This window comes from Moschus berezovskii, chromosome 9 (genome assembly GCF_049115385.1).
Source record: "Moschus berezovskii isolate FMDL1 chromosome 9, NW_MosBer_1.0, whole genome shotgun sequence".
NCBI lineage: Eukaryota > Metazoa > Chordata > Mammalia > Artiodactyla > Moschidae > Moschus > Moschus berezovskii.
This window is the reverse complement of record NC_142468.1, coordinates 60,669,102-60,681,452: the sequence shown is the minus strand read 5'-3', so window position 1 is coordinate 60,681,452 and position 12,351 is coordinate 60,669,102. Positions and strand designations below refer to the sequence as shown.

The following is a 12,351-nucleotide window of genomic DNA, read 5'->3' as shown; positions in this document are numbered from 1 at the left end:
TTCCTTTCTCTACTATCTGTCTAGAACTGGTCAAACCACAGTGCAGAGTCAAAAACAAAAACAGCTACTACTAGGTCACACCTTGCAAGTCTCCTAGACAGTCTGCTGCTTCTACAGGAATAGCCGTGCGTGGCATCTGAGAAGGTGTCAATAGCCAGACAACACAGCCCATTCACGATGTCACTTACCAGCAAGCCTCCCAAGACCACCATTGCCAAGCCCAGCATCTTCTTCAATTTCTTCTAACTCCTCCATATCCAGTCCAAGCTGGGGATGAAAGGAAAACCACACTGAACGTGGATACAAACAGGCCACTTCAGAGACTGCTGCTGCTGCTAAGTCACTTCAGTCGTGTCTGACTCTGTGTGACCCCATAGACGGCAGCCCACCAGGCTCCCCCGTCCCTGGGATTCTCCAGGCAAGAACACTGGAGTGGGTTGCCATTTTCTTCTCCAATGTGTGAAAGTGAAAAGTGAAAGTGAAGTCGCTCAGTCGTGTCCGACCCTTAGACTGCAGCCTGCCAGGCTCCTCTGTCCATGGGATTTTCTAGGCAAGAGTACTGCAGTCATTTTCTAAAGCTCTGGGTTGGGCATCCAGGTTCATCTGTGAACTCAACCCTTCCAGGTCCCTCAGTGCTAGAACTGACATCAGATAACCCCCGCAGATGCTGGTGACTGAAGATGCAGACTGTCCGTGAGGTCACAGCAGCAGATTGGAGAAGAGTATGGGTTTTAAATATCCACTATGACTCTGTTATTTATTAGTTACATGACCCTGGGCAAGGTACTAAATCTCACTATGACTTTTATCTCTTGTTTAAAAATGAGGACATGGGAACAGTCCAGTGGTTAAGACTCCATGCTTCTATTGCCAGGGGGCCAGGTTCAATCTCTGGTGGGGGAACTAAGATCCTACAAACTGTGCCATACAACCAAAAGAAAAATAATAAAACTAAAATAAATAAATAAAATAAAGTGAGAATAATAGTATCTATTGGAGAAGGAAATAGCAACCCACTCTAGTATTTTTGCCTGGGAAATTCCATGGACAGAGAAGCCTGGTGGGCTGCAGTCCACGGGGTCGCAAAGAGTTGGACACAACTTAGTGACTAAAATAAAACAATGACAATAGTATCTATTTCATTTAGGACTGTGAATTAAATGAGATTATATAAACAAAGCACTCAGAATGATTCCTGGGTAGATATTCCTCAATAAATATTGACTATTACTATTTCTTAAAGTTATTTTTTTGTCATCAGGGTAAAACCTCAGAAATAGTCTAGTAGCAAGTCCACACTAACTGGACTAAATTTGAAAATTACGGAAAGATATGAGGTCAGATTCTCTGGGATGGACTAAAGTCCATCTTTTCATGACCACAATGTATTTACTCACTGAGGTCAAAGGTTGTTAGCCCAAAACCAGTTAGTGAGTCACTGCCTGTGAGATCTGGGGCCAGACAGCAGTCAGGGAAACCTCAGTCCTGTGGCCCAGCTGGGATGGGCCTAAAATCCTCTACTTCTCTCTGGGGTAGATAACAGACTGTAAGGGAACAGTTGCAGGGAAGTTAAGTTAGGAGTTTGGGATTAACATATGCACACTCTACTACATATAAAATAGGTAAACAACAAAGGACCTACTGTATAGCACAGGGAACTATACTCAATATCTTGTAATAGCCTATAATGGAAAAGAATCTAAAAAGGGGGGGGCGACAGAGGATGAGATGATTGGATGGCATCATTGACTCAGTGGACATGAGTTTGAGCAAGCTCTGGGAGTTGATGATGGACAGGGAAGCCAGGTGTCTGGCAGTCCATGGGGTTGCAAAGAGTTGGACATGGCTGAGCAACTGAACTGAATATATATATATCTATATATATATATCTGACACTTTGCTGTAAACTTGAAACTAACACAACATTGTAAATTAACTATATTCAATTAAAAAAAGAAAGAAAAAGAGAGACTGTGAAAGGCTGAGGAGCATCTATAACCTTGGGGATGGATGGAATTGGTTGACAGTCAGCTCTCTGTCCTCAAGTGTTAGAACCAACATAGCCAGAGGCCACTAGCAGCAGTATGGACTCATATCAAAATTGTGTAGCCCTGGTGGGCTGCCGTCTATGGGGTGGCACAGAGTCGGACACAACTGAAGCGACTTAGCAGCAGCAGCAGCAGCAGAGACCACTTTGGACTGCTCATCTTACCATGAGGAAACTGACGATCAGATAAATTAAAAGACTTGTCCCCTGCTGACTAGATAATAATCTAGCCCATGCCTGGCTAATGATGGTCCTTTGTGAAATGATTGCATTCTTACCTGAAAGTGATGCAATCCATGAAATTAGATATTGTTTTACATGGAAACATAATATACACATTTAAAAATGCATGCTTATTAAAGTGGATGCCCCAGTTGCCATGGGGCTGGTTACCAATTTGGATTCCTATCTTTATATCAAAAGTTGCTTTCTGGTACAAGTCTTGATAACTGCATCTTCTAAAGAGTTCAAAAATGGATCTGCCTCTGTTCATTGTTAAAAGGGCTTTCAAATTTGCTCCCGGTTCACTAAAGTACTGGGGTTCCTGTGACGCCGACTGCTAATACTAGTGTTTAGGATTTGTAACATTCTTGAACATCTGAGTCTAGAGTGGGCTATACTCCTTGAGCAAGGAGTCACTTCATCCCACCTGGTTCAATTCTTGTCCAAAGGAATTGTATTTTTTCAGCTGATATCAAGGGAAGCAAAGAAAAGGGAAGCAGAGAGGAGCTGCAATTGTTCTTTGACACGGAATGCTCTGCTAAACCCACATGAAGGAAACCAGCCCTAGTGACAAGCAGCTGTCCAAATGAGGGAACAACAACCCCATGCCAGGACAAAAGCAATTTAAACAGTCTCTCATCTATAGTGCATCTTTGCAAAATACACGTTCCTCCCATCAACCACATCAGAAAGGTTAATGACTATTTTTGGTATGAATATACTTGAAGGTCAGGAGAGGACCAGTTAAATATGTTCACACAAACAAATTAGCACATCAGGTTCAAGACCTCAAGCCTCTCATTTAAAGAGGAAGTGTATTTTTACATTTCATGAAGCAATGGAGAAGGTATGACAACAGAATTTTAAAAGCTTATTAATTTCAGATAATGTCTTGATATACAAATAACAGTCAAATTTTGATCATTTTTAAAAAGTAGATAGGAGTCCAAAGAAAAGCTCGTGATTCTGACAGCAGGGACTCAAGTAATTTTTAAAGGCTGTTCGGATGCAAATTTCTAAAATGCAATTTGTTGTGGAATGCTGTCAAAAACTGATTGCAGAACAAAATTCTCATGGGGCAAAACTACTTCTCTAACTGTGTTCCTCTTAAACCAGAGATCAGTAGTACTATAGTGTACATTTCTAATAGTTTTTAACAGCCATGTCTACAGAAACAATTTTTCTTTTTTTTTTCTTTTTTTTAGGGGGGTTGCTCTCTCCCCAAGGTTCCTGAGTTGAACTTGAAATTTAAAGGGAGAGAATGAGAGAAATACAGAGATAATATACCTGGTAGATGGCCTCGTCACAGGCATTCTGCAGGCCAAGGTTGATCATGGTGTTCTGTAATGTTCGGCCCATGTAAAATTCCAAAGAGAGGTAATAAACCCTCTGAAACAGAGAAAAATGATGTCATGTGAACAGCTATGAGGCCAACCTTACTTGTCAACATAAAAACACAAGGTAACCAATAAAAAACAAATAGGCAGGACTACTTTAACACAGGTTCAAACGAGTCTCCTATAGATGCATGAAGGGCTAAAGAAAAGCACTACTGACAAAATGGAAAAAACATTTTATATCCTGGTTTTGGTAACACTGAAATATCTTTTACTCCCAGGGAGGGGGGTTGGGGAAGCAAACTCATCCAACTAAGTAGATTCAGTGTTTTGTGGGTTTTTTTCCGATTCACAAGCCTCATGAAAAAGGGTATGTTTTGGGTAAACAGTGGTCAGAATGACGTAGCTCATCATTCATCTGTAAAATGTTTCCAGGATGATGGTCAGGTGGGCTTGGCTTTGAGTACCTCAAGTCATCCAAGAAACATGAAGATTAACTCCTTTCAGACACACCCACTGGCTACAAAGTAGTCCTTGCCTGTTAGTGCAAGTGATATTATAATTAAATATTTTAGGATTAAAATTACTCTAGAAAGTCTATGAATTGACAATAGTTTCTTCTGAATAACAAGTTTGTTGGTGTTTGTTCTTGGTAAAATGGGACACTTCTCTATCAGCTTAGAAACTATTTGCCTTTGACATGGTAAAAGCCAGGTAAAACAGTTGAAAGTGAAAGGTGCAAAGCTCAGACATTACTAAAACCCTTTAACATATAAGTACAGTTTACTAATTTAAAAAAAGGATCATTAACTTTATCACCCTCTTAAAAAGGATTTGGTCAAGCAGAAAATACTAAAAAAATACGAATACAGTTCAATATAAGGAATGCTTATTATAATATTTAACTCATTAGTTACACATATATACTTAAATGTTATAAGAAAATGTCAATTTAGAAATCTCAGTTTTCCCCATTTTCATTTTATGAAACAATTGAATTCGAAGTCTCCCATGGAGAGTCAATATGTCATTTAATACTGTTTTCCAGGGCACATCATTATTACTTTTATCCAAGTTGCTTGAATATCTATAATGCTATCTTTAGGGCTCCCATTAGTTTATTAGATACCTTTGTGAGTTAGGAAAAGGGGGCAGATGCAGGCCAAAGAGGTGCAAGTTGCCACTCAACCCCATGACTGGTGCCCTGGTACCACTCACAAAAAGGAAGAGTTTCTCAAGCCACAAACATCCATTTATATAACATCAGGGCAATTATTTTCATTCTTCTCTGTGTGCATTTTCATGATCTCTATAATAAAACCACTATGTATGGTGTTTTTACTTTTTAGTGATCTAGAAAAAGCTTGCTTATAAACACAGTATATATATATCAAGCACTTGCAATTGTGAGGTCATAGGAATAATGACTGCATCTGTGTTAATTTTCTTTCTCTCCCTCTTAAGAATTCTAAATTCACATGAATTTAAGAGTTTTTCAGATATTTCAAGCTCTTCCTAAAAAAAAAGTTACTGCTTTAAATAAAGTATTTTAAAATAAAGTAATTAGAGAAACTTGTTGCATGACAGATTTTCCAAAGACGTGAATTTAAGGTGATTTCCTATTTTCCCGTAAATAAATTTTTTGGGGTGGGATTGCACCTTATATTTGGAGATACAGAAGACCTTAAAAAAATGGATCTCCCTCATCCTCTTAGTTAGTGGTCTCTATGAAGTGACTTAGCAGCAGCAGCAGCAAACATTTAAAACATACTTCTGGTAGTAAAATATTTGAGCATTGCCTATATATGCTATAGATTATATACATGCACTACTATTATTAATATCTTATGTACATTTTACAAAAAATAGAAACTTTCAAAAGGCTTATAAAGATAAAATAAAGAAGACAAAACAGTATGTAATATTTTTAAAATAATTTAAAATTTTCCTAGCATTAATTAGAGGCCCTGGTAGTTCTGGGAAGGTGTAGAGAAAAGACAGCAATACAACTGAGCCTTGCAGGGCAGGTGAGAACTGGGCAGACACCTGGTGGGAATGGCATTCCGAGGGAAGGGGGCAGTGTTGGCAGAGGCCCGGAAGTGGGGAGATCAGGGCAAGGATGGGGATGGCAAATCGGGTGGGTGGGAGAACATGTAAGTCCAGGAGGGTCATGGGAAAATACCTCACCTGGGCTGTGACGGGCCTTCAGTGCTAGATTAAGAGGACTGTGCCAGGTGACTAGAGCCAGTGCTATAGATCTGAGCAGAGGGCAAGGTGTGTCACCTTAGGAGGTTTAATCAGATTATAATGCATAGAACGAGATGGGATTGCAAACTCAAATGCCTTCAGGAACCAGGCTGAGAAGATAAATGCACAAAGGCTATCACAAAAAACAATGAGGAATAGTGGGCCAAGAGCTGGGTTGGACATGTCCTGCCCAAAGGCAGGGAAAATAAAATTGCTTAAAGATGTCTAACAGACCAAACAAAATAAGTCTGCTAGCCATTTATTCAGCTGCATGCTGCCAAGTTTAACCACTTCTGGGAAGCAATCACTTAGAAATCTACTTCTTGGGAGAGCAGAGATCAGGGCCTCAATCAGGCAGAGAAGGGAGAATGGAGGAGAGTGGGTGATTTCAAGGCAAACTGCAGGAATCAACAGAATCTGGTGAATCGCTGAATGGGGAATACACAAGGAAGTCAAAGGTGAAAGTAGAGTTTTGTGTCTGGATGATCTGTCAGGATGACAATGCCACTGACATTAGAGACACAAGAGAGGGCGGGATTGGGAGGGATGATGATTCTGAGTTTTTAACATGCCGAGTCTGAAGGAATAAGGGGAGATCTAGTTATGGTCACCAAGTTCTTGTAGGAATGGAGTCTGAAAAGGAATTGAGACTAGAGATCCAGATGTGATCCAGATGTGGGATTCATTTGCAGTTGCCAGGCAGAAGGGGAGGTGGGAGAGAAGCTTGGACACACCTACTGGCTCCATTCTGTGCAGAGGGCTGGGACCTTTTATTATCACGTGTGGAATGGATCTTGTTCACTTGTATCACTATCAGAATACCTGGCTTAAATGCTTGCCCATTGCAGAAACTTTCAAGAGGAGAAAACTATGAAGTACCAGTTAAGTCACTGGAGAAGAAACATACAAGGCAAGTGTGTGTTCTATGGCACTAAATGCTTTGGAAATGTATGTGTGTGTCAGGGGAGGCGGGAGTTCTAAAACACGGCTCATCATCTCACGCTCCAGCTTAAAAACTTAAAGAATAATTTTTAATGTAAGGTGCAGTCCTCTCTGTGCAAATTAAAAATACAGTAAATATATGCATTCGAGTCAGACACGACTGAGCGACTGAATTGAATTGAATTGAAATATATGCATACATAAAGTGTTTTCTAGGATATATTTTGGCGCTTCCAAGGTGGCACTAGGGGTAAAGAATCCGCCTGCCAGTGCAGGAGACGGCAGGAGTCGAGGGGTTCAATCCCTGGGTCAGGGAGATCGCATGAGGAAGGAAATGGCAACCCACTCCAGTATTCTTGTGCGGGAGAATTCCATGAACAGGGGAGCCTGGCAGGCTGCAGTCTGCCGGGTCTAAAAGAGTCTGACACCACTGACCGCAGTGCAGCAGCAAGAAAATATTTTAGCAGTTGCTACCTTCTGGTAGAGGCCTAGGCGTCAGGGGTGACGAAGATACTTTCCATTTGAAAGCTTTATTAGAGCTGCAATTTCTCACTCTGAGGAATTTTTTGCTGAGGGGTTCTTTGAGCACTTGGAATATGGACTATTCTTTTTCATGCTTTCTGTGTTATAACAATTTTTAATAAATGTTTGGGCCACTGTCTCCAGGATTTACCCATTTTTCACCCTTTCCAATACACTCTCTCACCCTTACTGGGCACAACACAATCCTCGCTGCCAAGTCCTCCTCCAGCCCCCGTGCGGTGGGTAGGAGTGGTTTGTGAACAGCAGTCCCTCAGCACTCCGGGGGTGGCCTGGCCCTCAGTCTCCAGCCAGCAGGAACCAAGTTAGTCCAGCAGCTCCACACCCCGCTCTAGGTACTGGGGTGCGGGGGGGAGGCGCGGATACAGAGCTCTGAGCGTGGGTCAGGACCTCTACCCCCGCCCCCTCCGACTCCCCACATCCCTTCCTCACACTCGGGCTGTGCTTTCGACCAGCCCGGGTCTTGCACGCAACCCCCATCTCATCTCCTCTTCTAAAAAGGTTCTGTGGGCTGTGATGCGCCTTCCTCCGACTCCTGCTCCACCTGCCCCCTTAAATCTTATTACCATTAGCCGACCTCGGCAGGTCTCGGCTCCCTAAACCTTCAGCTCCCCTCTCCCGCCGCCCCCCCCGCCACACCCCGCACCCCCCAGGCAGGGTTTTTATCCCCTTTGTTCTGGATCGACTGTTTGGAGACTAGAACTGTGCCTGGCATTCAGACTGGAGCCGCCAGCTATCTCTAGATTAGATGCTGAGAGTAGATGCTCCCCCAAAAGTTTGTGAAACCAGTGGACAGGCGAGGGAGGCTTGGGCTTCTGCGCCAGGAGATCCCCGGGGACGGGAAGCGCAGTGGTTAGGATGGGGATGGCGCTCGGATAATCGAGACGTGACTGGGGTGTTGGCGGAATGCCAGATCTGACCCCGGCTGCACACCCGCCGCCCACACACTCTCCCCGGACTTCGCGGGGTGTGTGTGTGTGTAGGGGAGGATCGGGGTTAGGCGAGGTCACCCCCAGGGCTCCACCCACGCAGCCCGGGCCATCGCCCCGACGCTCGGCTGCTGCCCTCCCAGAAGGGCAGGACGCCGCGACGGGCACCGGGGAGCGCCCGGCGGCGCGCAGGCAGTACCTTGGGGCACTTCTCGTAGTAGTACTGCTGCGTGCGGATCCAGCGCCCCACCAGGTGGTCGCGCACCGTGTGCGCCAGCGCGAAGAAGTAGTCGCGGGGGGTGGCCACGTTGCGGTCCTTGACCAGAGTGAAGTGCAGGTGCCGGTTGAAGCCCTTCTTCAGTTCGGCCACGTTCTCCACGCCCACGATGCCGCGGATGCTGATCTGCCGCCGCTTCTCCTGGTCGGTCAGGGGCTTGGCCATGGCGGCGGCGGGCAGCGCGGCCAGCGGGACGTGCGGCTCCGGGCCGGCGGCGGGACGGGGGCGGAGCAGCCTACGCCGCTCGCCGCTTTTGAGTCGGAAGAAAGTGTGGGGTCCGCCCCTGGGCGCGGCGGCGCCGCCCCGGGTCCCAGCCCGCTTGCCTGGGTGGCGGAGGGAGGGCCCGGCTCCGCTTCTCCCTGCCTCGGGACTCTGGGCCGGCGGGGCGGGAGCGGCGGTCGGTGAGAACCCGGGGGGACCTCTGCGGGCGAGAGTCTGCGCGCCCGCGATGCCTGGATGGGGCGCCGGTGGGCGCTGGCGGCTGGAGGGACCTCGGGGGAATTCTCTTGGCGGTTGAAATGGGATCTGTGGTAACTCATGGACGCTCCCTTCAGGATCAGTGGAAATGGGGAAGAGGGGACAGTGGGGAGAGGAGGCAATCCGTCCTGCTTCCCCGCTCCGGAGTGTTGGGTATAAGAAGAACGTCTGGGTGTGAAAGCGTTGTAAGCAGATGGGAGTGGGAGTTGGTGGTCTAAGTACCCTTGCCTGGAAAATCCCATGGGCGGAGGAGCCTGGTGGGCTGCAGTCCATGGGGTCGCGAAGAGTCGGACACCATTAAGAGACTTCGCTTTCACTTTCATGCATTGGAGAGGGAAATGGCAACCCACGCCAGTGTTCTTGCCTGGAGAATCCCAGGGACGGCGGAGCCTGGTGGGCTGCCGTCTATGGGGTCACACAGAGTCGGACACGACTGAAGCGGCTTAGCAGCAGCAGCAGCAGCAGCAGCAGAGATAGAGAAGGGAGGGGGGAGATAGATAGAGATAGATAGTGGGTGGGGGGGAAGTTTTCTTGACCGAAGAGGTGTTTTGGGCCTAAGCCATTTTGTGATCTAAGCTTGGCCATAATATTTGTCCTTGAACAGGTCACAGCAGTTAACGATCTTAAGGGAAGTAAGGGAAAGCAGGAACAAAGGGAAAGCAGTCAAGAAAAAGTAGTTCGGTGATAAAGAGTCCTAGTTCCTCCTCAGGCGACATACATAACAATCTGATGCTCATCTTTGAGTTCTGCAGGAGCTAAGGCCCCCACTCAAGGAGAGGCTGGAAGGATGGAGTGGACCCTTGTGACTTCAAGTAACTAAAGCTAGACCTTTGCCAGGTGTTTGCTGATTTCTCAGCCCAAGCCCCTTCGTGAATAGACCTGTACCTTTATTTCCCCAATTTTGCTATTCAGAGAGGCACTGGTTTGGGAAAGATCCTATGTTCTTAATTGCTGCAAATAATAAATCCTTCCTTCTCTGCATCTTTGGCTTGGTTATGTCTTTTGGCTCAACTCCTACCAAGAAGAGAACACAGTTTTCAGGTACCAGCATGTTGCTGGCAGGCTTTTATTTTACAGAGGTTTATTTGTTATGTTACTATTATTGCTATTATTTCTCACCTGGAGTGGGTTCTACCACAAGCTTCTGGAGAGTCAGCATTCTTACCTCAGTTGTCATACTTTCCTGTTAGTTCTTGGCATCCCCCCCCCCCCCATTTGGGTCAGAAAAAGAATCCTAGGGCACCTCCTTTGCTGTCATTTAGTTTTTGAGGACCCAGGAATTCAGAATTCCTGACTCTTAGACTCATGCTTGCCTTATCAAGAGGATGAGATGGTTGGATGGCATCACTGACTCAATGGGCATGAGTTTGAGTTAACTGCGGGAGTTGATGATGGACAGGGAGGCCTGGCATGCTGCAGTCCAGGAGGTCTCAGAGTCAGACCCCATGACTAAGCCACTGAACTGAACTGAACTGCCTTGTCAAAGCACTCACTGTTCAGCAGAGACAGGTTAGTGAGAATCAAAGAAAGTCCTGAGTTGGACCTTCAGACTGATTAGGTGGCAGGGGTTTTTACTTTGGCCCCTTGTTTGAATTCTGTTTCAAATGAAGGCAGGGTGGAAGGAGGGAAATGAGAAGGTGTGCCCTGTAATAGGAAGGGATAACTCACTGGGCTGGTTGCCTTGTTTACATGAAACAAAGCAGTCTGTGTTATTTGGCAGTACAGCCTGATCTTTGCACCATTCACCTTCCAGCTTTGGTGGTATTTATTTGTGTGTGTGTGTGTGTGTAAACCTTGGCAAAGGCAAACAAATGATATTTTAGAATGTCAGAATCTTTTTCTTTTTCAATAAGATATGGTATTAATTTATTTTGGAGATAGTCCATTCCAGAATTGAATTCCCCCCCCCCAATCTTAGTACAATTTATTAATAGACTTCACTGTTAATAGTAGGCCAGAGCTGATTATTTTGAGTTGATGTGGTGGTGGGGGTGGGAGGCTAAATGCAGCTCTCACCATAAAAATAAAACTTTAGATCTCACAGCTCTGACAAAATATCCAGGTCCCTAGGCCTGGATCCCTTTAGATGCTAGGCCTTTGGGGGCAGAGCCAAGACTGAGTTACAATATACAATACCTGTAGTACTGATGACCTGGAATAGGAAAGCATTTTAGAATACACAAGGATGATGGTTTGGCCATCTGGATGAGACCAGAAATGCCCTAAATTAAAAGTGACAGCAACATCAAAATAGCTGATCTTACAGAGAGAATAAACTAGTGGTTACAAGTGGAGAGAAAGAAGGAGGGAGAGCTTAAGATATACAAATGCTATGCATAAAATAAATAAGCAACAAGGATATATTGTACAGCAGAGGGAATATAGCCATTATTTTGTAATAACTTTAAATGGAGTATAGGGCTTTCCTGGTGGCTCAGAGAATGGCAAGCCACTCCAGTACTCTTGCCTAGAAGATCTCATGGATGGAGCAGCCTGGTAGGCTGCAGTCCGTGGGGTCGCTAAGGGTCGGACACGACTGAGTGATTTCATTTTCACTTTTCACTTTCACACATTGGAGAAGGAAATGGCAACCCACTCCAGTGTTCTTGCCTGGAGAATCCCAGGGACGGGGGAGCCTGGTGGGCTTCCATCTATGGGGTCACACAGAGTCGGACACGACTGAAGTGACTTAGTAGCAGCAGCAGCAGCAGATGGTAAAGAATCTACCTGCAATGTGGGAGACCCAGGTTCAATCCCTGGGTCAGGAAGATCCTCTGGAGAAAGGAATGGCTCCTCACTCTGAAATTCTTGCCTGGGAAATCCCATGGACAGGTGAGCCTACAGGTGGGCTATAGTCTGTGGGGTGACAGAGAGTCAGACATGATTGAGCAACCAACGCTTTCAGTTCCACACACTTTAAATGGAGTATAATCTATAAAAATATTAAATCATGTATACTTGAAACTAATATTATATGTCAATCATACTTCAATTAAAAATAAATAAAATAAATGCAAAAAAAAAAAGTTGATCTTAAAATAACCAGGCCTCTGTGGTAAAGTTTGAGGGGAGGCTGAAAAGGAAGATCTCTTGACAAATTAGATTATAAAAAAATAAGTATTTAAAATCAGTTTTGAAATGATCCAAAAGGATACATGTATCCCAATGTTCACTGTAGCACCGTTTACAATAGCCAAGACATGGAAGCAACCTTAATGTCCATCAACAGAGGAATGGATAAAGAAGATGTTGTATATATATATATACATATATATAGTACGATGGGATATTACTCAGCCATTAATAAGAATGAAATACTGACATTTGCAGGAA

General features: G+C 44.9%; 1 protein-coding gene, 1 long non-coding RNA gene and 1 pseudogene across 5 annotated transcripts in view; 2 read left to right on the top strand and 1 right to left on the bottom strand.

Annotated features, from left to right (window-relative positions):
• PYGL (glycogen phosphorylase L) overlaps positions 1-8,788 on the bottom strand; it is a 62,240-nt gene extending 53,452 nt beyond the window's left edge. For 2 of the 3 annotated variants that reach the window (XM_055435420.2, XM_088839720.1), the window contains exons 1-3: positions 8,464-8,787; positions 3,557-3,658; positions 189-267 (exon numbers count right to left, since the gene is read on the bottom strand). In XM_055435420.2, coding sequence (XP_055291395.2) covers positions 189-267; positions 3,557-3,658; positions 8,464-8,706 — 424 coding nt within the window. In that variant the 5' untranslated portion in view covers positions 8,707-8,787. Of the gene's footprint in view, positions 1-188; positions 268-3,556; positions 3,659-8,463 lie in introns of all 3 variants that reach the window. The other variant, XM_088839719.1, reaches the window with a different exon arrangement.
• Positions 8,789-8,935: 147 nt separating this feature from the next.
• The window catches only part of LOC148776461 (uncharacterized), a 65,551-nt gene continuing 62,135 nt past the window's right edge, over positions 8,936-12,351 (top strand). The window contains exon 1 of the long non-coding RNA XR_016038227.1: positions 8,936-9,071. This is a non-coding gene — a long non-coding RNA (uncharacterized LOC148776461). The remainder of the gene's footprint in view (positions 9,072-12,351) is intronic.
• Positions 9,070-12,351, top strand: part of LOC148776462 (protein CFDP2 pseudogene) — a 37,278-nt pseudogene continuing 33,996 nt past the window's right edge. The window contains exon 1 of the transcript XR_016038261.1: positions 9,070-11,850. The product of XR_016038261.1 is annotated as a protein CFDP2 pseudogene (transcript). The remainder of the gene's footprint in view (positions 11,851-12,351) is intronic.